Here is a 26630-nt window from a genome sequence, read left to right as displayed (position 1 = left end):
ACGGGAACAGCAAAATTAGGCAGTTCTAGACTGAACACTCAAGCCAGGAGAAAGTACCCGGCAGCATGTGAGCGCCACCCCTGAGGCTGCTATAGGCTCACCACGGTGCTCGGAGTCATGGGCACAAAGTCACCCGTGGGTTTTGCTGCACACCCTGGTCTGCACAACCCCACCCAGCTGTGAGTCCCACAGAAGCCATGTGTGATTCTTTTCTCTACAGCCTGGATGGTTATCGGAAGGGACCCACTGAGGCAGAGGCATTGACACTGGCTTTATGCAAGTGAGGAACAGTGTGCAGCCTAATAAGAAATATAATTTTTTTTCATGGTGCACATTAATCTGCCCTGTTTTCCATACAAAAAAATGCCTGCAACTCTTGCCAAACAGCCTTTTCTCGTCTCCTTCTTTAAAAGTTCATTCACAGAGCCACAATCTCAGCTGACAGTTTACTGGGAGTAAACAAGGCTCCACATTATGGGTCTGCTCGGAAAGTTTCGTGGTGTCCCTGTGACTCATCACTGGAAGGGTCATCCCAAAACACCCCCCCACACATACACCCCCCGGTGATGTGATCTTGGTACAGTCCGTAGTTTCAGGTTAAGAAGCCGAGGGGATCTTTGCTTGCAGGAGTCATTCTGGAGTTTGATGTGTCTCAGAGCAGGGACAGACCTCATCAGGTAAGTGCCAGAGGTAGCTTTTAAACTGGTATTTACTGCATTCACACCTTTATCTCCAAGAGGAAAACTCTTTGTGTTACTAGTAATGAGCACTTCAGCCAGCATAGTGAGAAAATGTTTTTGTTTACTGCTGTAATGTATATTTCTTTCGGAAAGTTACATCTTGACTGTATGCTAACTGCTCTCGTTTCTTCTGGGATAACCAGTCTAACACTAGTCTTCTCTCTACAGGGCATCGTTAAGATTTATACCGAATAAAGGGGACAGACTGCTAAAGTGCTCAATATAATTCCATTCCCCATACAGTCTCTGATCTTCCACAAATACTGTCAGTTTTCTGTGTGGATTCTTTCACTGTGAAATTCAAGTGGGTGTTTTTTTGGTGGTTGTTCTTGTGCAGCAGTGATTTTTATACTGTGTCTAAAATAATAGGTAAGTGGATACATAAAATAATGGAGTGTCCTGATAGGGAGTTACCCGATAATTTACAATAATGGTCTTTTTTTAAACTAACTCTTATGAAAAGGCCGAATGGAGAGATACTGGAATTCTGAAGAAAAATGTTTCCTGTGGTTTCAGCACAAAAGCTTGGCTTGAGCCAATCAACCGACATTGCTGTTAGCATTTTATTTAGATCTTGTTATAGATCTCTTGTCTTGGATTATGTTAGTTGTAACAGTTGGCATCTACCATATTAAATTACTTTTAATTCAAAAGTAATTTTAAGTCAAAATTGTACCTCTCTAGTTAGCTGCAAATCTGCCTGGTCTTGAGGTTATAGTGGATGGTCAGGTTTTTTGAAGTATGCAGACACCCGTGCACTTTCCAAACTCCTATGTGCCCGCATATCCTTAAAAATGTGTCACATAGCCACTTTGTGTCTTCATTAAAAAGACTTGTTATATTAGTATAGCTAAAGGATCAAGCTGTACTAAGGTTGGATTCTGTGCAATATAGAGAGCTGGAAACAGGACTCCTTTCACTAGAGCAAAAAAGTGGCAGCAAAAACCAAGCAAGTGGCAATTGCTGTTCTGAAACAGAAATGACTCCCCTGAGTACTTCTGAGTCCTGTTGAAAAGGTAGCACATGCTCATAGTGTTGGTGCACAGTTGTTTAGAAAAGCATTTTAATCTGGCTTGTCAGCTGCAGGCAAGTGTGCACGTGGTAATCTGCAGTGCCAAATATTCATCCTTGTACTGTGACGCTGGCTACTCTAGGAGTCAGAGACCCTTAGAGTCCCGATGTAGGGAGAGTTTTGAGTTTCTGAATGATGGCTGAGATCTAGCACGGGACTTGAGCATCTGCAGGGGGGAAAGAGGAAAATGCTGGGACTGTAAGGCTAAGATGTAGTCTGAAAAACTTGACTCAAGCTACTGCTTAATGTCTAAACTGTGAAGTGTCACATAGTCCCATAGTTCATGTACTTTCTGTGCCCTTAATTTAGTACCTCCTCAGTACAACAGAGCTGCTCAGTGCACCATGGCTTTCCAAGTTGTGTCTCTGGCTGAGCCCTCAGGGTCTTGGTGCAAGAGGCCTTCCAGCAATTTGCTTGTTATGTGTGGACAGGACCAAGAGCCACACAAACCACAGTGGCAACCCCCCCACACACACACTTTTTTAGATGGTTTACAGGCAGTGGGGCAGCATGAGCTACTTTTTGATAGCAGTAGCCACTGCCTGAGAGCCCTCTCCAAGAAGTATTTCTGTGGCGTGAGCAGAGTCAGGCTGCTGGGCTCCCTCTTGGGCACCAGCCTTGGCACCCAGCCACAGCCTTTCCAGCTGCAGAGGTGCGCACAGGGGAAGGTGAGTAGGGACTGCGGCTGAGCTCAGTCCCCTGGTAGCCTGGTCCTAGCAGCATTCAGGTGAATTGAAGGAAAGGAGCACTGGGTTTTTGTCTCTGCTCACAATGATCTTGAAGCATTTCAGCCAGTGAAGGTTTCACCTGGAAACCAGTCAGTTGGAGGCATAAGTCCACTCTGCTGCTGACTCTATTCCTTTTTAAATCTTTGCCCAAGTGGAGAGAGAAAATGATTAAAAGCTGTTTCACAGGCAACTACTCTAGGATAAACTCTCACAGAAAAAGCAAGGAGGAGAGAGGGATTAAAGACAGAGTTTACCCTCTCTGAGTGTGTTTTCCCAGGACTTTGGTTTTAACCATGAAATCAGCATTGTACCATTGAGAGTAATCCCATGCACACATGAATGTTGATCATTTTTCAGACTGAAGAGATCACACACCCCACTGACCATCAGCCCTACAAATTCAGCCTCCGTCTGCTTGTGCCAGATGGAGTCCTTCCCTCTTGGCCATGATCACCTCTAAGTGCAGCTTTTTTCAGCTGCTGTTTGCTCCCCCTGTCCAGCCCCAGCTGGGTCAGTTCATGCCCCCAAAGGCTGGAGCACCTGTGCTTTCTACTGTGGGCTGCAGTGCACAGTTAGCCAGCAACTTTGCACCTCAAAGGGCTGCAGAGCATTTGCAGGGCATGAGCCCTGACTCCAGCATTCCCTTCTTGAAGGGTAGAAGTGGGCTTGCATTTTATCTCACCAAGAACTGACTAGAAAATAGGTGGGAGAGAGAACAAACTGTGAAAATCAATGGCAGGGTTCCTGGTGGAGCTCCTGCACAGCTCCTGGGCTTGTGGAACAGCAGGCTTTGTTGTGAACCAACACCCACCCTCCTGAGCTGTCTTGCTTGGACACAGGCTTTGCAGCATGAACTCCATTCTGGCTCCCAGCTAAAGTGCTATAGAAAGTCTCTCTGTCCCAGTGAGATCCGAGAGAAATGCCTGGTTAAGCACCAGTGTTGTGATCAATTTTATTGTAGCCAGCTGATTCTACCAGTCCTTGATGCTGTCCATGAAAGCAAACAGGTTGTGGCCAGTCCTGTTCCTGGTGTCCAGTTAGTTTCCCCTGCATTTCTGCTCAGAAGTAATAGGATGTGGGCAGATATTCTCAGACAAAAACGTGTCTCTCTATTTTAAAGCTAAGTATGGCAAAACTGCACAGCAGAACCCCGGTGGCATCTTACTGTTTCTACGAGATGACAAATGCGTCCCCTTCCTTTAGCCAATTCTTCAGCTGGGCTGGATAGAGAAACCTTTATGTGCCTTTTAAAGTACTGAGTTACAGAGGCCATCAAATAGTCAAATTAACCTTATTTTGGTGAAAAATCCAAAAGATGGACGAAAGAAGTGCTAACTCTATACAATCATGGTATCCCCAAAGCATGAAATAAAACTTGGTATTTCATCCAAGCAGGGAGAGTGTTGCAGTCCAAAACAACTGTGAAGCCCTGGGTCCATGGTCATTAAATACTGGACCAGCGCTATTAAATTATCCTGTGCAGCAAAATTGATTCAAATTGAATGTGCTCTTACTAATGCAATTGCATATCCACACAATACAGATTTAATACTGACTTTATACTTTTAGATTGGCTGATTCAGAAGAAGAGAGGATACCCAATCCAGCATAAATACTCCAGTGCGTTAAACTGTTTATGGAATTTGAATGAGTAAATTTCTCCAGTAGTGATGCCCTGTGTTACAGACTGTGATGCTTCTGATGCATTAGTAGCAGTGGAACAGTTGAGATTACAAAACCGCAACATATGTGAAGCAGAAGCTTTTCAACTGCTTTAAATTCCACTGCACTCTTAATGCAAATTTGCAAAGTCACTGCTTTGTAAGGACCTGTGGTGATTCTGCATAGGAAGAGAAAGCAATAACCTTTTCCAGCTGGAGCCCTGGAAGTGCCTTGAATTAGTTTCACAGAAACCCAGTTCAGAGTAATTTAAAGCTTTTGGCTGCAGGGCTGCTTTTTTGGAAGCACTCACTGATTTGATTGCTCTGAAGCAAGCCATGAGTTTGGAGAAAGATGTTTGGGAAAATACTTAACTATGTTTACAAACAGTTAAATACTTGAGTCCCTGCTTTGCTGTCACAGTTCAAACAGTGGCTTTGAGGTCTGGTGATAAGTCACTATTGAAAGAACAGAGTTTAGAGTTGGGAGGGTTTTGTGCATTCTCAAGACAGGCAAACAACTGCAGTTACAAAAGAGAAACCCAACAACCAGGTGTAGGCTGTTACTGGTAAGGCTAGTGTTTGCATAAAACAAAAGCAAGCTTGGTATTTGCAGATTGATAATTTAAAACTGGGATGCTACCCCAGAGCACGGCATGTGCTGTGTGTATCCTTTCTGGCATCCCTCCATGGTCTTCCCAGACAGGGCTCCTGGAACAGCTGGAATGTGATCCCGAGGCTGGGGTGTGCCTGAGCTTGGGCAGTTTCATCTCAGGATCCACTTGCTGGAAGAAGCAGCTTCATGTTCAAAGTATGTTCAGCTGCAGCCTTAAATACTGGCTAGAAATGCCCTTTGCTCCTTTAGTTCTGGTGCTGTACATGGAAATTCCTTTGAGTCCTGCAGCTGGAAGAAAAAAGTGGGGTGCGTAATAAAAACTATGAGTTACAACACACCAAGCCTCTCCCTTGAAGAGGAGTTTCATCTAGAACCGAGGGTTCACTGCAGCTGCTTGGCAGTGTTCGCCTTTGGGACTGAAAGCGCTGTTTTTTGTGAAGGCAAACCCAGCTCTGTGCCACGGCTGTGCCCCTCCTGCAGGGATGGGAGTGGGAGGGATGCTTTCGCATGCAAGCTAGCTCACTGCTGAGGGCTGCAGTTGGCTTAACAGCTGCAGTAACTTCTCTCAGAATTTTTACGCTGTGTGTCGCTTAGTTACACAGAGCAACAAAGGTGGGCTGAGAAGAGATGACTTCTGTTAGGTTTTGTGTGCTTATTGGATCTTCTACGTAGCAGCTAGGGAATAGAAAGTTTAAGACAGGAAAATGTGAGTGTAAAGAAATACTGTTGGGCAGAGGAAATAATACTTGAAGCTCATCTTAATGCTCTTGTGAAGAACTGGATTTCAAGTGAATGTCCCTTTAATTTAAGGCTGCTATTATAATAACGCCAGGAGCTGGTATTTGCCACTGGGTTGAGTGTGATTTAGCTGTACTCTTGCTGGCTTCGACAGGCGGAAGCATCTCTGAGTATTGACTGTAAGTAAAAATGAAATGCTTCTGTTGTCAGGCTGAGGAGGGGACTCTGGGAGTAGAAGTAGAGGCTGATCGAAAAGGAGACCTGTGCTGGCTTGTCTTCACTGTTTTGCTGAAATCCTTTTTCTGATCAAAATAGGAATCTCACTGGAAAAAGAGAGGGTCAGAAAGACTTCAAAGTTCAGTGGTTGAAAGCCGAGAGATGCGGGACCTCCTGTACTCCTGCTGATATCAAGCGGAATTGCCACTGTGCTGTAGAAACCTTGGGGTCAGCTGAGGAGCTGTTGTGCCACCCAGACAGGTGAAGTGGGGAGCTCAGCTCAGGGGCTGCAAAAAATAAAAAGCAAAACTGTAATTGTATATGGTCGGGGAAATAAACCAAAAATATAAGAATGGTTGACCTGTAGAGCTGTTTGGGGGTTTCCCCCCCTGCCTCTCTCTTCTGTCCCTCCCCTGGAGGGGTCTCTTTCTCTCTACAGACTGGTAGTCTCCAAACTGTGGTACGGTATTTTTAGGACTGTGCTTCTTAGCCCTCATTATGCTGTGCACAGCTCGCTCTCTATCACATGACAGCACAGGGAGCCCTGGAAAGAGCTGCTGCCAAGCTGTGCTTGGTGTTTCTTCAACACAGCTGTACGTTACAAGCGTCAGACAAACCAGAGGTAAATCAGGGTGCAGAGCAGGAGAAGCTGTGCCTCTGTGTACCGTGAACTTAAGAAAGGAGGAGGAAGTGTGGTTCTTAGTTCGGGAGCTTTGATGTTCAACTGAAGATCAAAAACTGGGAGCTGCTTCAAAAATAAACCTTTGAGTGGGAGCCAGGTGCCTGCTGTCCGTCTCAGCCAGCTTAGGCCATGTCCTGGTAGGTGAACACCCCAGGTCAGGAGAGGCTCAGCTGAGGTCCTCCAACCTCAGTGCTCAAACCACTAGGTTATTATATAGAAACTGCATTTATATTCTTGATTATGGACTTTCCAACAAGAGACTTATGTTGTGTTTCAAAAGGGGTGGATTTGGGTTCCTGTGAAAGTGGGTTCTTACTAGTTCATCAGATGGTGGTGGGACTTTAGCTCCAGAGCTCAGTGTCTCCTGGGTGGATGGAAAGCAGCTAGCAACCAGGCTGGGCAGCGCTGGGAGCCTGAGACCCTTTTTACAACATGCACTCAGTGTGACGCAGGGAGCCTGGAGAGGGGCAGGTTAACAGCTTGGAGGGAGAAGCCTTCTCCTTGCTAGCATTCCTCTTGGTGAGCACTGCCCTGTGGAGCCCAGGGTGAGGCAGGTAGCAGCTGGAGTTCATGTGCTGTGCTTTATGACCATGTTCTGTGCATTGCTACCAGACTGCCTGTTGTGTAATGGGGTGTTGATCCTGGAAGAACTCACATTCCAGTCTAGCAGATAGAAGGGGAGAAAGGGTGGGGGAATGAGGTCATTAAAGACTTATCTCTATGAATTAAGCAGCAACATCTGAAAACCTTATCACCCAGGAGCTATTTTAAAAACAAGCATTATCTTGCAAATAGGCTTGGATTAGAATGTTAGTTAGGCAAGAATGCCAATTATCGTGAAATAATCTGTATCCCACCCAAATTAGGCAAACTTTTTTGTTGTTGGCCCTGAGCTATCTTTGTATAACTGACAAGTTTTTCTGCAATTGAATTTGAAGAACTTGTTTGTGGGGGGAAGCAAGCCTATTTGCTTTGTCTTAGGAGGCCATCTGCCAGATGAGATGCCTTGTGACTTTTTTTTTGAGGGAGATCATTAACAAGGACATAGCCCTTAAGAAAAAGGAAAATGCTAAAAATAGCATAGTACCAGTGAGCCATTTTGGTTTTGAGCAGTTCATTCAAGTGTAATTTTGTTTTGTCGAAGCTGGATAACAAAGTCACTAAGGGACTCCATGGCCCAGTTCTAGAAGGGGAGCCTTGGCCTGGCTGAAGGCATAGCAGTTTTTCCATCAATTCCAACAGGATCAGGATTTGATTGAAAGTCATTACAGTCCTGACGTATGCAAAATTTATGTCTGGATTTTTGCCTCAAGAAAGGATGGAAAATGAGTTGGCAGTTAAATATTTGACTGGTTGAAATATCAAGAGTAAACTGGTCCTTTGTCCTATTGCTTTGCCATGTAAGATTCTGATGGTAGAAATCAGGTGGTACTTAACACTTCTTACTCTGAGTATGGTTAGGAGGCTTTGGAATGGGTGCAGGAATGGCAACAAGGTAGAAGAGCACTCCTGATTACTCTCCTCATTCCCATGAGTGAAGGCATTAGAGCAGCATTTCTCATCCTTGAAGGACCATCTAATTTATTTTGGGGCAGGGAAGAGAGGAGTGAGGGAAGGGAGAGCGAGAGGGAGGAAGGGAGGGATGTTAAAACCATCCATAGACTATTTTGGCCACCATAGCTTTCACTCACAAGAACAAAGACCATGATAAATTTGACATTTCCAAGTGTTCCTCATTACTCTTCTGTATTTCTCTTGTTGTGCTCATTTGCATGCCTGGAAGCGCTTGAGCCTAGCTTGGTTTAGTTTTCTCAATCCAGTTTGTGCTGCAAGTGGCTCAAGGAGCATGAACATGACTGCAATGGGACACAGCAAATAGGCTGCTAGGACAATGTGATGCCATGCTCCATTGCATGCACATTGTTTAAATCTTATGATCTGACATCAGGACAGCCTGCATTTGTCTTTATTGCTGTAGATAACTCAAGGAAGGGGAGATAGATCACTAGTCCAAAGGCAGGAAAGGGAGGAATTGACGCCCAGGAGCGTTCTGAACAGAGTAAGTTCAGATACTCTCTCCACTCCCTCTCTTGAAATAGAGGTAGCATCCCTCACATCCCCCAAACTTCAAACTATTCTGAATGATTTATGTAGTTGATTTCTGATTTGTAATGTTTTTAAGCAATTCATTTGAGCTCTGTGGCTCAAATTTGCCCTGTGAACTTGCCATGTAAACTTGCCATGTTAGTTGTGATTCTGGAAACAAAGGCCTGAGAGCAAGTTGTTTAGATTTTTTTGTTGTTGTGAGTTTTTGGGTGCTTTTTTAATGCTCATCAGATATTTGCAAATATTTGCTGCTTCTGGGAATCCAGCTCCATGAAATATAAAGTTCAAAGACAATAATACCAGCCAAAGTATTGTCACTAAATTAAGATGGAGAACTGTGGAAATCTGTTTTTTGTTTTCTTTAGGCATGAGAGTTGGAGTAGATAATGAGAGCTTTAGTGGCCAGAAGAATAATTCAGGACAAAATGATGGTCCAGCCCTTCACACATGGTACAGACCGAGAGCCAAGCCCCACTCTATTACCCTTCCAATCAATTAGACAAAGCAAAATGCTGGGTTTGTGCCTGGTCTGGACTCTCTAATGCCTTTCCTGATAAGCGTTCTGTTCAGCCAAAAAAATCATCTTTATATATAAGATCTTCTTGGGTTTTACAGTTTTCCAGTCTACTACTTAACATTAATTGATAATCTGGTTGGGGGTTTTTTTAACAGAAATCAGTAACTGATCTTGTTTAGAACAAGTTGTGTGCTCTATTGATACCGCTCATTGGTCTTTAAGATCTGTGGACTTTAAAGAGCCTTTATAATTTACACAAGCTAATATTCATCTTATCTAGACAGAAAGATATGTCTTCATCAGTGCAACTCTTCAGAGATCAGAAGTACCATGAGCTGAAGAGGCAGTGCATCCAGCAGAGACAGCTCTTTGAAGATCCCGAGTTTCCAGCCTCAGATGAGTCCCTTTTCTATCAATCAGCACCACCAAGGAAAGTTGAATGGAAGCGCCCAAAGGTAATTGATGGTCTCCTTGTATTATTCCACTTCCACTGTCTTTGTGCTAAAACACAGTTATGTGAGTATATTCTACCTCCTTTTTTTCCATTAATTTCCTGTCATTCTGTGATTCAAACAGTAGCCCCTTTGTGTCGCGCTGCTGTCCAAAATGAAAGTCATGCTTTACTGTAAAAAGACAAAACCAAAGTGTTCTGTGCAGCATAATCATGCTTTTTACTGTTAATGACTCTCTAATAACAAGCATCAGTGTGAGGTGACTCCAGCCATAGTGGTGTTTAAATCAGCCCTCTATTTAAATAAGAATCCCAGTAATTAATTAAGAACACCAGTAATAGATCAGTCCATATGGGGAATATATTCTGTGAATAAATGCTTCATTTCCTGAGTCAGTATGTGGATATGTAGTTGTCTAGGTTGCAGTGTTGACAGAAGCGTTTTAGCAAGGTGTTGAGATTCTTAATTGAAGTTTCTCTTTAATACCTGTTACTTTGGAGGGCCTGGTGTGTACGCACAGCAATTGCAATATAAAATCTGAGCTTTAGCTATCTGATTTTTTTCTTTTTAAGTTAGATATAACCCTTGCAAAAAACCACTATAGAATGTTAGATTTTATTAACTGAATACATAGCATCTTCCTGCCTGATGTACTGGAAACAAATCATAATGTAGGATTATTGTTCATGATCTCTGCATGTTTTCACAGTAACTTGTGCCTTATTAAAATGGTGTAGGGAAAGGAAATCTTGTGGTAGCAAGGGGAAGTTTCTTCAGTCTCAGCTAGCTAGTTCATTTCTATGTATAAACAAATGATTTGTAATTTTTCTTGAAGGAGAGAGTAGGAAAGAGAAAAGCCACAGTCTGCCCAGCAAGGAGTCTCTGAGGCAGCAAACAGCAAAACACCATTGGCAGAGTGATCTTGTTACACTAAAAAACGCTTGGGTATTTCTAACTGCCACCAGCAGAATGAATTGAGAGCTCTCATTATCAGCACATACCCACTTTCTGGTCAAAGCAAATGGATTCTTTTCTGTTCCATTGGAAACTAACTTGTGCTTCTAGAATCAGTTGGTTTTCTCTCTACATAGTGCCAAAAATAAGAGGAAACGATGTGTGTATCATTGGCTGCCAGGTTACATTTCTATTAACTACACTGGAATCCCAAAGTCCAGATACAGACAGGTCTTAAGAGCTTTGAATGACTTCTGCAATATAGGGCAGGACGCTCACAAGCTACTCTCAGGGAATATGCAGATGCGCAGATGTGTAGCTGATGCAGAGGTGTCTAAGTAAACCTTTTTTCTGTAGTGAACTTGATAGCCTTTTCCTCAGCTGTGTTTCAGAGACATTCTGGTGAAATCTTAGCAGCAAATTTTATTCAGAGGGAATAGAGTATTCTTTTATAGATTGGTATCATCTCTGGTCTCTGTATGGCTGTGTTGAACTTACTGTGGATTTTGCCTTTGACTTCTATAAACCCTTGATTATGTCAGTGATTTCATATTCAAAATGAACAGCTATTGTCCATATACAACCAGTAATGCTTATGTCTATGTCAGTTTTACTAGTATCTTAACGGGAAAACAGATATGTCATTCACTTCTAATTGTGACTAATGTATCATACTAGACATTTCAAATTGTTAATATTACTTATATTTGGGGTCTGTTAATTGGTTTGCTCTGAGGTTTTATGCTTCACATGTCTTCTATTTATGAAGTAGTTTACAGCCATAAGCAAATAACTCAGAAGAATACAAAATCATTCCTAAATTTGACACTCTGGCTTTCTATCAAAGAGTGTAATCTGTTCTCATATTCTGACAAGTGTAATGAAGAGGACAGTAGAAGCCTCTAGCCAGATGCACACAGTGTTTTTACCCTTAAGCGTGATGAATTTGTCCTTTACTTCACCCATGTCCACTTTTGGGATTAGGGTTAATCTTCTGGAAGCACAAACTTGGGGGTCTTTTCTTAGAGAACATGATGCCAATGACAGTGTGATCTGCTTCATATGCAGCTGGTACTGTTCCCTGTCCTCTGTGACAGGGGGTAACAGATGAGGCTGACCAAGGCTGACCTGTATTTGTCAGGATGGCATTAGGCTGTGGGTTTTTTTTTCTTCCTTTTATTCCTGGTGGTGTTCATTTCTCACAGCAATGAAAGAAATGTTAATTTCTCACTTTGGTACTGAAATTTTAGTGAACAGAGCAAGGGTTGCTTTCCTGCTTCTCATTTTTGTTTTCCAAGTAAAACATGAGACTGAAGAACAGGAAGAATGAATTTGGAAAAAAATGTATGCATTACAAAGTCTTCGGGTTTATTTTTGTTTCTGTACTGCTTTCCTGTTTATTGGAGTCTTTCATCTCCTCCTAGAAGGGGAAATACTGTGCAACCAGTCACAGTGAGGTCAGGGAAAGCCTTTGTGCTTCCTAAGAGGTATGAAGCAAGAGCTAGACACTACACAAGGATGCCATTTTAGGCCATTCTTTTGTGTGTGTTCTAGTTGAAGCCTAGTAACTAGCATTGTGCTCTAGGGGTCAATAGTGAGTCCAATCCTGTTCAACATCTTCATTAATGATCTGGATGATGATGTAGGTGCATTTGGACTAGATGACCTCCAAAGGACCCTTTCAACCACAGTCATTCAGTGATTCTGTGTGCTATTCTAAAGCTGTGCCTTCCTTGCTTCCCTTCCTTGCTCCAAGATAGAGCAGCTCTTATGGCCCACATGGGGATACTCCTACATATTTGTGGAGAATAGCTAGAGTATCCCAGTCTTGCCTTTCTTGGGAGGAGACAGAGTTGATGCCTAGGAGGTGGTGGAAGCTGCCTTTGTTCTCATGGTGAGCCTGTTAGAACGTCTTGAGGGAGAGAGGCTTGTCTCTGCTGCACCAAGCAGAGGTGAGGATCTACTTCCCAGTGTTTGTTCATGGGTTATCGCTCTCTGCCATGTGGAACTATATTGTACTCTGAAGTTAAATGGCTGAATGCTTAATTGTCCTTTTGGAGTGATGGATTTTCCAGAGTATTTCCTTTTTTGGAGAAGGAAATGGCCTTGCAATATGAGCATAAGGCAAAGGCCAGAACTGTCATCTACTGAGACAGATTCTGAGCAGGACACTTGTAGGGAGAGGTGCTCGGAAGATCTCGCGATGTACGGGAAAAATAGAGGCACATGAGAAGATCTCGTGATGCATGGAAAGAACAGGGAACTAAAGATCTCGCGATGTACAGAAAGGTGTATATAAAGCAGTTGCACAGTTAATAAACGGAGCAGATAGCATCCACCATGTTGGCGTTTGTGCTTTCTTTCCCGCAAAGGTTAACCTCCTGCAAGGGTTAGCTCTGATCTGAACGGCGCATTTCTGTGGCTTAGCAGATAGAAAAAAACAGCTAACGCCTTACCGCAACAGACACTTAGCCATCTCGTCTCACTAGCTCACCCAGAAACTACATCGGTGTCTCCCCCACCCACCTCCAGATGTTTGTACAGCATCTTGAATGTGCAGGAACTAAATGGTGATGCTGGGTTACCTGTCCTCACCTCCATCTACATAGGCAGTGGATAGCCTAGCCAGATGCTGGTACCTGTATACTAGTATGAGCAAGGTGCTTTTTGCTTTAGAAAGCCTGTGTAGCTGTCTGAGCAGCTGGGGAGTGCTGCCCAGCACACACAGGGCTGGGGAATGCAGCTGCAGTTGCTGTTGCTGGTGTCCAAACAAGTACATTTGGGATCTGTGAATCTAAAGCTTTTCTGAAGAGAGGTGAAACCCAGTATTTTAGTTTCAGCTCACAAATGTGCTCGTGCTTTGTTCAGTTACCCTAAATGGTTGGTGGTGGCCAGACAGAACAAATACTTAGGAAGAGTATCTGTATAGTCAAAAGGGTTTTATTCTGCTCTAATGGAAAAAGGAGTTAAGCAGGAAAGAGAAAAGAGGAGGAAGGGTAAATGGTTTCTTCCACTTTGTGTTTGTCCTTGGATCTGCACCTGCAATGTTAAATATGTTCTGTTTGCTCATTCCAATCAGACTCACAGTGATAGGTTATTAACAATCTGACATTAATCACTTGTTTTGTGCTTTTAAAGTCTCTTTGGGAAAGAAAACAAAGACAGGGTAGTGTTACTTCTGTGGCACCCCAGTATTAAGAAACTGGCAAACACAAAAGGCACCATGCAATTACCATGCAGTCTCCCTGTGATGGTGTGACTTTTTAAAGAAAAATGTTGTTACAGAAAGATCATCCAACAAATAAGAGTGCTGTGCACCATTTATGTGCAGTACTGGGTCTTGGTTTCTTTGGGAGCAGTGTGGCATGCTATGTACTTGGCAGGCCAGGCTAGCAGGTTCTGATTGTGCACAGGAGATAAGGTGTGTGTTTGCTGATCATGCTGTATTTCAGTGCTGGGTAGTAAATGAACTCAAAAGGTCTGACCCCACCTGGGATATCTGATAGAGCTGGCTGAAACATGGAATTGGCAGGTTGTATACCAGTATGAGCACTCTGAAATTTCATATTTTATTCTAAGCAGAAAAAAAGAAAAGTCTGAATGTGCCAGAAGATTTGCCTAAAAATGAGCTTGGACCTTATTTTGATTTGTTTCTATATCACCTTCCTTTATGACACTCTCCACACTGGTAAAGGGTTATGGTAAGTAAAAATAGTATAAAAATGCCAAATTGTTTTTCACTCTGGGAAAAAAAACTGGAAACGTTGGACTTGATTTCTTAGAAAAATTTGTCTTTTGTCAGTGACATTTTCTGACAGAATTGTTGACAGGTGACACTGGTGTCAAACTGTGATTGCCCTGGCAGTCAATTTCTTGCATTCTGCCCTTCATGGTCTCCTGTAGTCCCAGGACTTGCCCAGTCCAAGGCAGTTTATGGGCACTTGGGGCAGGACTCACCTTGCGCAAAGGCTAGATGCTCATCGTGGATGTCTGTTGTGGAGCAGTCACCACCAGCTCCCGTACAAGCAGTAGAGAGGAACTGATGCATTTAGGGTGTGCTTCAACTGACATTCCCGAGATGTTTGCTTCAGGCTGAGATATATCATACCCCACAAGTGCCTCGTCTCTGCCTACCAGAAGTTCAGAGGGTGAATTCAGGTGTTGATGTGAACAACATGAATTCTTTGCTGGTGTTTCAGGACATTGGGCTCTGCTAATATCTCAGTTCCTCTGTCCATCTGTAAAATAATAACTGAGCTGAGCGTGGCCATTTCAAATGTGCAGCATCTTCCAGAGCCCTTCAGTGTGCAGGAAGCCTCCTTGCAGTAACATGTCTTTGAGGTACAGCTCGTTTTCCCCTTTGCCCTGAACACCACACAGGGAGGTGCTCCCACTGCTTCTGTGCTGTTCCAGACTGCCACTGAGGGAGAGTGGGGTCAGCATATCCCCACCTTCCTATTGCAGCCTGCACTTGACCACCTTGCATCACATGAGAATCGAGGTATGTCCTTCCCTCTTCTGTTTGCTCCACATCATCACAGAGGGACAGTGTCTCTGCCCTGTTGTGGGGAAGTCATGCAGGGGCTGATCAGAGCTGTCCTCATACAGAAGGGCTCAGCCTGTGAGCAAGGATTTATAAATGGCTGATTTTGCACAGCCGTTTTCAAGAAGCACTTTTAGAATGTAATGCAGAGCTGAGGATTCTCCTTTTTAGAACTAGGCTCCCCCCCCCCGCCATTTAGAACAAAAGCAATAATGTAAGACACAAAACACCTGAAATTTTCTGTGGGGTAATCCTGCTGATTTGTTAGAAAAAGAAGAAGAAAGAATCCCCCCCATTGGTGGACATATTTTCTGCCCATTGATATTAACATCAAAGCCCATCCTGCTCTTTGATTTCCCTGGAGTTTCCATCCCCTCAGCCAAGCTGAAGTGGGACTGGGGGCAGCTGTGTCCTGCCAAGAGGTAGGAGAAGCCTCTGGCCCCCCTGCTATCTCTGCTGGCCCTAGGATGTCCTCAGCCACCTGTCCTGGTTAACCCCTTCTGAGGGCAAACACTGCCTCTGCATGGTGGTTCTGGTCAGCACTGGCTTCTAGCAGCAAGCAACTCTGGTGAAAATACCCAGGAATGACAGTAGCTTTGCTGAAAGGATATTTTGTCCATTTTGTTTTTAACTAAACCTCAGGTTTGTCTCAATAATTTCACTGAGCACTGACCTTGCAAAGATCTGAAGAACATCTTTGTCAGCATTTAAGAAATAGCAGTGATCCCCCATCCAGGGCAGGCATCCATGTGGGGAAAGAGTGGATAAGCTTGCTTCAGAGATAAGCAATGTTCTTTAGTTATTCATAAAGGAATTTATTTTTTTTCTTTATGAAACAGGGAGACTGATCCTACAGAATGAGAGTCTTATCACATGCTTTCCTGGTTTCCCTGCTTGACCCTCTATTTTATAAGCTCTGGTTTTGCTGTCGTCTGCATCTTCTCTTTATGAAAGGGCTGTGATTGTACCCTTATGTTCTGGAAGGACAGAGCTGGTTCTTTTTCAGTAAGACAGCACAGAAGGAAGGACACTGTGTGATAGTACTAGTACTGCTGAGCTGCTTCCCAAGAAGTCCCTCTTGTGTCCCATGTCACCGGAGGGACTGCTGCTGTGTTCGATTAAATCCCCATTAACTCATTAGAGCCAAAGGTCAGATATCTGACTGAAAGTGGAGCATTGCATACTCGTGGCCCACTGCCTGCCCTGTGTTCCCAGAAACACTGCATGTTGTGGGTGCCATTCTCCACTCTTCTCACCAACTTTGCAGTGCTTTCAGGGGTGATTCTCACCATGCAAGTGAAAAGGATCAGGAAAGAAGGCACTATGTTCTGGAATGATACAGTGATGGGAATAAATAGAACAAATGTCTCCCCAGTTTTCAAATTGGGGAGTGTGGGATGAGTAGGTTGGTGAGTTATCCAGGGCAGTGTGAGGGACTGAGATGCCAGCAAACTCAGGAGCTCCAACTTCTGCACCTGCGCATGTTTCTTGAATATGGCACCAGCTTTTGTTTGTTTCTAATTGATGGAAAATGATCAGTTGTCTCAGGAGCTAAAACATCTTCGCATTTACAAGTACTGATTTGAACCTTGGAAGCATCCCCTGCCTCTATACCTGTCTTTGAAGACTCTTTCCTCCTTTGGAAGGCAGAGGAGGCTTGGGGCACACCTGCCCAGGTACTTAGTCTGGGTCAGCTTTACATATTTTGCATTAATGTTCTTTATTCCACATATGTTCTCAGTGGCAGAATTTGTGGTCACAGTAAGCAGTCCTCAAGTATCACAGTCCTAATGAATTTTGTGGAATGAGTGTCATGAAAGACTTGGCTGTCAGGTGTAAGCACACCTGGGTTAAATGGCCCTCAGAGGTAATGCACACTTCATCATTTGATTACTTTCTCCCTTCTGTAACTGCATTGCTGCAGCCTAACTGTATTTTTCAGTTTGACTATGAACAAGACCAGAGGCATCTGCTTATGTTTGGGACTACATGTCAAAGTTCAGTAATGCATGCAGGAGAGGCACTGGAGGGGAGGTATCCTGGCACTTCGTCTGGATTTGAGCAGTCACCCAACAGTTCACTGCAAGACCAGTTTCAGGGCATGGAGTGGAGTGACAGCTCATTGCACCCTGGGTTATCTGCCAGGATGAGGTCTGGAGGTGATCCAGAGCTGGAAGAGAGTGGAGATTAAAGGGGAATAAACTGACATGACAAAGTGATGTGAACTCTTAGCAGTACAGCGTAGTTACGTTGCAGCCTTCTGTGTGATAATGATTTGATTGTAACAGCTCCTGTGAATGGTGACACTTCTCTGGTTTGTCAGGTTCCCTCCCCACATCCCCAGCTCCCTTCTGGAGCATAGCTTTTGATTTAGTGATCACTTTTTCAGATCTGAATGTGCTTTTTTCTCACTTCAGCCTATTCTTTCCAGTTGAAAATATGGGGCAATGCCAGTGCTCTTGCTTAATCAGAATAGAGGTCCCTCGCCCTTCAAGCTTTGCAGGATCTAATTATTGTTCTGTGAAAATATGACTTACTCTGCAAAGGCTGCTGACACATCCTGGAACAGCTGGTTTTGGGTTTTGTTTCCCTGTCTATGCCCAGAATTGTCCATGAACACAAGTTTCAAAGCCCTATGTGCTGTGACATTTGTGTGAATACTTGAAATACTGGCACATGTGGAATGCCTGAATCAGCAGTGAGGAAATGTGTTTTGATGTGTGAGCCTCTGCAGAGCTTTGAGGGAGCTCACATATTCTTTTATGTGCCTTAAACATATGGAGGTATTGATGGAAATACAAAGGTGGTTGTAGGTTGTGTGAGCCCACCGGTGTCTTGCAGCTTGCTTACTTGCTGTGCTTCTCTGGAACATGTTTGTAGGTGACAAGGACTGTGAAAAATTCAGCCTTGCACTAACATGAAATAAATCTTAATGGGCTTCTTTTTCCTTTTGCATCTGTCACATCCTAGATCATAACACAGGGATGTTGTCCTCCACAGACAGACCAAGTGGGTGACTTTCAGACTACACTCCATTACTGGTGCTGTGTGGGGCTCCTAGAGGGTTACAGGACTTCCTGGATTACACTATTTATCATTTTAACAGGCACTTTTGTATGCAGTAATTAGCTGAGATTACACATGAGTGCAGTAGCAGGGAGGCTATTTGCCATTGTTATGAGTCGTTTTACTTGCCATTAAAAGCAGATTTAGCTTGTGATCTTGAGCTTCAGCTTGTTCTCAGCTATGGAAAAGATTAAGTCAGATGTTTCTTTGCTAAACATACGTGTGTGCATATATAAAGAGAAGGCTTGGAGTGCACCTTGATTTTTATAGAAGAGCATAAACCTTGCAGACTCAAAAGCAGTATAAAAGGTCATAGGCAAAGTAGGCTCTGACCTAAGCTTAAACCCTTTATTTTAAAGAAATAAGAAAGAAATTAAGAGCTAAACTCTGGGAAGCAGTTGCCCTGGAAGGTAATCAGAGAGGTTGATGGGAAGATTTCTGTACACATTAATCATGTTTCCTAGGTTAAAATTGTGGAGGCAGTGAGAAGACTGTGTAGTCGTCTAGGTATGATGCAGCCTTCTGTTGGTATGGAGGTGGTGGGTGAGTGGACAACAACAGGTAGGTAGGTAACCACCAGAAGAAAATTATTTTAAAATTATGGTAAATTATCTTTTCTTTCCGCATTAGCTATGCACACAATGAACTGTGTACCCCATAACCTCCTGCAAATGGAGCCTAGCACTGCTGAACGTTTGATTTGATAAAGTGTTACAGCATCCTCTGTGCTTGATTATAGTGAGCTTGGCTGCAGCCATCTGTCATTCTCCTGCAGGTGTCGATCTACAGAGAAGTAGCTGCTTGCCAAGGGCTGGCTGCTGTAGTCCCCACACTGGAAGTAAGGACAGGCTGCTCCTGGGGAGGAAGGCATTAAATCCATCCCAGCTGTGGGAGCTCAGATGTTGGCACAGCTCCCAAAGATGCATGTGGCAACACAAAAGCATGCTCTTCACACTCGTTGCCTTAGCAACTGCACATTCAAATTGCCAGGGATTGGCAGCCGGATCCTGTCGAAGAAGATGCAGTTGCAATTAAGTCGAATTGTCTTCAGGTTGTTAGATTTAATTCTGAGCTGGGGGGAAGGGGTGGAGTGATGGGTGAACATAAGTAATATTAACAATGAACTGCCACTCATTTGAGATCCTGGTGTAGGCAGGACTCCATCATGCTGTGTGTTTCTTAAAATCAGTGTTGGAACTTGGCTTCTGAACCTTGTTTTCTTTGTTGGAGACACTAAAAATCCGCCCTGAGCTTTATTTGTTTAGTGAGGGTAGATTTAGTGGAGTTAGCAATCTTCCATACATCTTGGCCATTGCCATTCTTGCATTCTGGTGATCCACATACACCTTGGAATGAAAGGCCCCACGGAATTGGGCTACAAGACGGAGGTGTCCAGAAGTGGAGGGAAAGGTCTTTGAAATCCGGGTCAAAACAAGTCTTAGCCTTACTCTTGGTTATTACTGGCTGTAATTCTGGAACAGCTGCCTTCTTGTTGTCTTATTTGGTGAAATCTGTTGGTTTGGATTATTTTCACTAGCACTGAGAAAAGTAATGCTGTAATGTTCAAGTGGGATGGTTGCCACATGGTTTTGCCCTGAAGTGCTGAGACAAAGGTGGTGAGCTATGATTTGGTGCTGGAGAGGTACATGTGAATCCACTGAAATTCAGAACAGTATAAAAGCACTTAGCAGCAGCATGGTGTGTCTTCAGTATATTGAGACTAATGTTTCCCATGCATTTAAAACCCAGTAAAACTTAATCAGAAGTAAGAACACTTAACCAATTATTGCTTAAAGTGGTTCATGTAACTGATAGTGAATAAAACCAGTTGGAAGGTCCCTCATCGTGCCTCTAGTTATGCTTCAGAAATGGTTTTCAAACCAACTGAATGTTCATGACAAGTCTAGGCAGTGAAGCCCCCTATTCATGTGACTTAAGTGATGTGAGTGACCAGGTAAATGTGGGGTGCTAAAAATACAAGAGAAAGTCAAGAAGTGCTGTCTTGGATGTTTTTTTCTGCTCCTGAAAAAAGCATAAATAATAACCCATCTGCCTGTGTTTCAAAGGGAATACTGAAATCTAAATGCTATAGAAATATTAAGGATGTGGGGGTGGATCAAGCGATTAGCATTTGGTTTAGATATTAATAATTTCATCCACTGATTTGTACCTGAAGAGAATTTCAGTTTATGGATATGAGAGGAATATTTGGATGCTCAATTACAAGTACTTTGTGCACACAAAACAGACTCAGTGAAATGCTGTCAACGGTATGTTGATGTGCTTCTGAGTATGTTCTCTGCCTTATGTGAGCACATCACATTTAGGTTGGTTGGCTTGGAGACTGAATACAAGCAGTTGTAATGGTGGTTTCTGTTCTGATATGTAATGAAAAATGGCCTGCTGAAATTTTTCAAGGAACAAAAAATGTGAATACAAGCAGATGAGCAACTCTTTCCCTTCTATCATAGTCCTGTGCTTTAAAATGTTGTGTGGGATCTTATGGCATTTTGTTGCTTTTCATGTTTTTCACCAGCAAATTGAGCATTTCTGGGAATTGTGTTGGTGCCTGGAATATTGGTTATAATGGGGTGGGAATATCTAGAATTTGTGGCATGAGTAATGTGGATGACAGAAACTTTACTGCTGGAAATAATAGGAAAAAACCTGCTCTGAATTGTGTCTCTCTCTTGTTCCCACAACAATAAAATTTTATCAAGTTATGTTAACTAGCTCTAACTTAAAGATGAGGTTTATGAGGTATTGGGATGAGTTGATGACTTTGAAAAATAAGGTCTCTGAGTAATCAGACATTGGCAGCTTCAAATTTACTGCCATGGTTAGAGAGCACAGAGAAAATTAATGAGAAATAAACTGATCTTGTTATAATTTTATTTCATTATTTAGTGTATTTTTTTCAATAAGCTATTTAAATAAAATACATCAAAGCTTGTATAATTATACTGTAGAATAATATAGACTGTTTCTTGAAATAGTGAAGAAAAAAGTGAGTTATTACTTTATAGTTCACTTTTCTGTTCTCCTATATTGTGAATGATAGCAGTGATGATAACCTAAATACAGTGATAAACCTAAATAAAAGTGCCTGTAACTTAAATACATGTATTATATGCTGATCTACAGAGATCAAAACCATAACTGGGATCCATTGGAACGAGCTCTTGTTCTAGGGAGCAGAATGTAAGTTCTAATGTAGAGGATCATAATAGAAGAACATTGTCATTATTACTCTTGCCCCAATATGATTCTGTAATCATTTTAAAATTAATAATAGTCCTGGCTGTTCTAAGTAATTTGTCTTTTTGAGGAGCAGACACTTTTTGAAAAAAGGGAGACGGGGAATGGGGTTTTGTTGGGGGGAATACTCAGTTAAAGCCTTTCATTTTATTTTTTTTTTGGTTAATGTTGCAACTTTCCCCCAAACACACTAATAAAAATGAAATGTTTCTTGAAATTTTTTCTGGGAGACAAAAGGAAACATTTTCCAGCTATAAAGGGACTTCCCTTGCAGATCTTCTAAGGTACTTGGAACGGCATGTTCTGGTAGTGTCCGGCCAAGTAACTCCCTGAAAACATCAAGGGCTTTGTTTTGTTTCTTTCTCCCATTATTATTTTCTCCTAACGTTTGAGTTTTTTTCTTTCACTGAATGTGTTCCGAAGAGAAAATGACGTCTCCATTTGCAAGGAAACATGCTTTCACGTGTTCCATCCCTCCCTGTCTGTTCTCAATCACAGCTATTCTATCTTCCTCTTCATATGACATTTCTTCACTGATATTATTTCCTTTATTTCTTAAAGGAAGAAAACTGTCCAGGCAAATAATCCAAACTGCTGTTTGTGGTGGTGTAGCTGATGATGTAGACATTAGGAGGAAAGACATGCTGGGCTTTTCCAGCCCTTTCCTTTTAGTCTCTGTGCTTCAGGACCTGTTTTTAGGACTTGATCGGCATAAATGCCTTGCACAATAAATAGGTCTGTTGTGGTGCGGGTACCAGAGTGTGCGTGTGTGTGTATGTTTCGAGATCTTCTTATGGTGATTTGTTCTCAGTTTGAGGGAAGGGGGTGCTTCCCTGAGGAGGAAGGAGGTAAAAGATCAAATGAGTGTCACCCTTTTCAGGCAGAAGAGTGCACAGTATAGGTGTTCATGGCTTACATCAAGATGCTGTTGCTTCTGTATCTGTGATGTGCTGTGTCCTGCTGCCTCGGACCAGGCAGATGGAGCTGGTAGCCAAAGTGGGGTAAGAGCAGAAGAAAAAAACAGAACCGGTGTAATACCCTTCAGCAGCACCCCCCTGTCAGATGAAGGTAGTGAGCTACATTCAGTTGTTTCATACAGTCCATTGCCCTTGCTTGACTGTGAAATAGCAAAGGTGGGGGCTTTTTCAAGACTGTGCTTGTGTGTTTCACAACTGGGAGGATGTTTTTTTCCCATCTGGCTAGAAAAAGAAGACAGAAACAGGTTCGTTTCTTTACATTAGCCATGTAAAACATGGTTGACAGCTCACAACATCTGAAAGAAGCCTGGGGAAACAGGGAAACTCCAAAGGAGGCATGGAAGAGCGCTCAATTTAGTCAGCTGTGTTTAAGATTAAGAATAACAATAATATTCATCTGTTCTTGTTAGCTAATCTTTCAGAGTTAGTTCCTGTAGAGTGAAGGGCCTTTCTTGCCAGAGTAGAAGAGACAGCTGCCACAAGATATCCCTCCTGAAGCACTTGAGGGCACAATTATGTTGATCACAGTAAAAGGGGAGTAGGCTGGATGGGAGACATCCTGAGCCAAATCCAGGCCATGGCCACCGTGCTAGTTCACGTTCAACAGAACACTGATCCTCTCACAGTGGCTGTGATATGCTTTGCACCAGGAGGTGCTCTAATTGGAGTTTATTGTCAGAGATTTGGGTTGGAAAATGTGCGTTTACTTCCTCTGCAGATTTGGCCTGATATTCTTCTAAAGTAACCTGTCACCAAAACATCAAGCTTGTCTCTGGAAGTTTGCTGTGCATTGGACCCTGAAAGAATCCTGTTAACAGGAAATATTTTGTATTTGATTGCATTTTGCTAGAGAGAGAATTTTAAAGGCTATTAAAACTTTATCTATAAAAATTCTAAACTTCTTATATAACTATATTTCATCAATATAACCCCTCAGCAAACTGAAACCTTGGTTCACTTGCAATAGCGTTTCCACCTGTGACAACACCAGTGTAATTTCTAATATAAATATGAAGCCAGTATGGGGGCTGTGGGTGCCAGAGTCACTACGCACTAGGAAGTTTTGTGTCTGGTCCCAGTGACTGTTAATAACTTCAAGTGCTTCACACTCACAGGTCCCCACCCAGAGCAGGCAGGCATGGATGCATATACATAGATGTATGTACATGGACATCTGACAGGGAATTGGGAAGCAGAATGGTGCAGTGGGAAGAAGGATGAAGCAGTGCTTTGGACGTGCATTGTCGCACTAGGGCAAATCTGTGGCATTTTGAAGGCAGACTGAGACCCAGAACCAGTGCTGTAAAATTTGAGTTGTGTTAGCTTTAGAAGGGGGGTTTAAATTTTATTTTTCTTACTGAGGTGAGTCAGTATTTGCATGTGCTAAGAGTAGAGACAGGAAAGATCATAATATTCCAGATGGACAGTACAACCATCTGCTTTTATAGAAGATGGATCCAAGAAGCATGGAGAAGTTATTGGACAGAGTGATCATCAAATGCAAAGGGCTGTTGCAGATGTGTTGTTAAGCACTTTCTTTCCCAATTGTTTTGTTCCTGCAGTGAGGAAGTGAGCAGCGCTGTGTGCGGTGCCCTGAGGACTCCTCTCACATAGCCAAACAAACAAGTAGGGACCTCTTAACTCCCTTAATCCATTCCGGCAGTTATTGCTGGCAGTGGCCAGGATTCAAGTCTCGGAGGGGTATGTGCAGCTGTGTGACCCTCATCCATGTCCCATTTTCCTAGAGCAGAATGTGCAGTTTAAATGAAGGCTGAGGTGTACTGGGGAGTTCAGCGTGCTGTGGCTCAGCCATGCCCCGAAAACTTTATGGTATTTAATTCAGATGGGCTCCATTTCTGTGTTCATCTGAAATAGGAAGCAGAGCACTGCTTTGTTCTAGGTTTTGTGTTTTGCCTCACCTTTCTGCAGCAGATGGGTGATGCCTGACTCTGGCAGCATGGCCCTGAGGAGACATTGATTATGTTTTTGGGATGTTAAGCAGTTTGAAAAATGAACACATGGGAGAACCTGGTCCTCCAGAATTTGAGAGCAGAGGTCTTCATTTTTTTTGAGATGAGTGTTTAATTTAAGAAGTGCTGCTGGGGCTGAAACAGATACTGTTTTGTTCTCCTAATGATGTTACTTTAGAAAGCATACTTTTCTAAACAATGGGAATTTGTGAATGTAGTGTAATTCACTCTCATTCCCATCAGTGATATAAAGTGGTGCACCTCAATATTAATAACATTTTGGTGGGGGTGTAATTCCTGGCCCCTTTCAAAGGCCTGGGATTTTTGCTGTGGTCTGGGTTATCACCTTGCCTTTCCCCCAGTGGGCTGAGTATGGAAGGCATCATGAAAGCATTGTTTGGCATGTTTCCATCTTGGTTTCTGCCTGGATAAACCATTCCTCCCAGAATATTTTGTCCTTAATGTTTTTATGTGGGGAAGTTGTGACAAGTTTCTTTGAGAACTGCCAAAATGTTCCCAGAATGGAGCTGTTGCTCACCCTTATTTTATTAATTCCATATTTTTTTTTTTAATTTTCCTGGAAAATCTTGTTAAGATGGAGCTTACCCAGAATAAGAGATTAGCAAGGACCTATAAAGCCTTAAGCTGTCAGCAAAGAGCCCGTGTCTAACCTCTCCATTTCAGTCTGGTACTGGGTGGACCCTGTATGACATGAACTTGATGGCTCAATCCCATTTCTGGTGTCACTTCAGCAAATTCTTTGTTCTTAGTTGTGCCCTCCTTTGTTAGCTGTGTCATGGTAAGAAGCAAAAAACACAGTGGCACCTGGCCAGCATCCCTGCCCTCCCTCCTCCAGAAATCTCGCCGAAGAGCTGGGAGCTCAGTGGACGTCCTAATATGCAGCTGAATCATTCTTCCCCCTTGTCTTGCAGGTACCAATGCAGTGTGAGGTATCAGTTCCCCTTTTTTGTAGTGATATGCTTAAATACGCTTCACCCTTCAGTGAGTGTTGCATTTATTTAAATATGATGGAGAGGCAGTGTTTTGAAAGCGGCATCTTTCTCAACAGTATTATTCACCCAAGTCTTCCAGGGATATAATTATGAGCAAACATTTGTAAATGACATGCATGCTTGCCAAGCAGACAGCTCTCCAGATGCTGGTATTTTGTTATCTTCTCTCCTGACAGTTTATCCAATTTATATTTCCCTCCTTCAGAGGCTTTATGTTGTTTTGGTTGATCCCTTTAAAGAAAAAATACTAAGTGACCTCAGTGTCACTTCTAGAACATAAACAGTACAAGGCCAAGGTTCTGAATGTTTCTTTAAGGTTTAAAATGTCAGGTTTTATTTAGTTGGTTCAATTGTCATTAGATAAAAATTGGTTTCTTGGAGAGTCAGTTTCTATTTGCCCTGAGGCAATGGGATGATGGTAAGAATGACATGGTGAAATTTATTTTGAGCCTGTAAAACAAAAAGCCCAAGGATCACATCCTCGGCTAGCATAAGTCTTCTTACAGTAATTGTTAGTTCATTGATTTTGTCTTCCTAAAGAATTAAATGTCTGGCTTCTCTGAAGGAAAAATTATAGCCCAAACATGCCAGTTACAAAAGAAATTAAGGCACTGTTCTGTCAACACTCTTCCCCAAGAGTAGAAAGCATCCACATCAAAAAAATGCTTTGTATGTTAAGAGCTTTATGCTTTTCTAGTCTTATTTCTATATTTAAAAGGATATTTGGGATGAGTAAAGTCCTGGAATTTGAGGTTTTGTAAGCCATTATATCTTAGATTTCTAAAGTAATTTTGTTGAATATCTTGCTGTTTCCCTGTGATTTAAATGTATGTTTCCTTCAAGATGAATTCTGTTTCAAAATTAGATGAAGACGTATGTTTTCCTGGCTAAAAAGCTTTTAAAAATCTTTCACAGCTGAAAGAACCTTTTAGAACTGCCGTCTTGCCTGTACGTGGCATTGTTGCTAACTTTAAAGGCTACAACATTTTGAATTTGCATATTTTCAAGTTTACAGGAAATAAAATGTTCTTTCTCAGGAAAATACATTATCTTTGTTAAGAGTAAATAGTTTTTATGCACTGAACTTTGGCCAGTATCAAAAGCCATCTTGACCTACTTATGTGCATCAGGAAATGGAATCTCTGTTCTTGGAGATATTCAAAAGCCATTCAAAAGGCATTGTCCTGGGCAGCCTACTCTAGGTGATCTTTGCTCTTCAAATTCAGAATACCTTTAAAGGCTCACAAAATCCTCAAAAATCACTCCCTAACTCCCATATCTGTCTGTTTCACCAGAAATAATGAAATGTACAGCTTTATGCAGA

The 26630-nt window shown here is 42.6% G+C and overlaps 1 protein-coding gene across 2 annotated transcripts in view; it reads left to right on the top strand.

Annotated features, from left to right (window-relative positions):
* The first annotated feature begins 595 nt into the window (after positions 1–595).
* CAPN6 (calpain 6) overlaps positions 596–26630 on the top strand; it is a 67435-nt gene continuing 41400 nt past the window's right edge. Inside the window, exons 1-3 of one of the 2 annotated variants that reach the window (XM_026848870.1) lie at positions 5710–5731; positions 8429–8509; positions 9354–9528. In XM_026848870.1, the coding sequence (XP_026704671.1) occupies positions 9364–9528 (165 nt within the window). In that variant the 5' untranslated portion in view covers positions 5710–5731; positions 8429–8509; positions 9354–9363. Of the gene's footprint in view, positions 678–5709; positions 5732–8428; positions 8510–9353; positions 9529–26630 lie in introns of those variants that run through there. The other variant, XM_026848868.1, reaches the window with a different exon arrangement.

Source organism: Athene cunicularia (genome assembly GCF_003259725.1).
Source record: "Athene cunicularia isolate RWA chromosome 4 unlocalized genomic scaffold, athCun1 chr4_part3, whole genome shotgun sequence".
Lineage (NCBI taxonomy): Eukaryota > Metazoa > Chordata > Aves > Strigiformes > Strigidae > Athene > Athene cunicularia.
The sequence above is the reverse complement of the archived record's forward strand: the minus strand, read 5'-3'. Positions and strand labels throughout refer to the sequence as shown.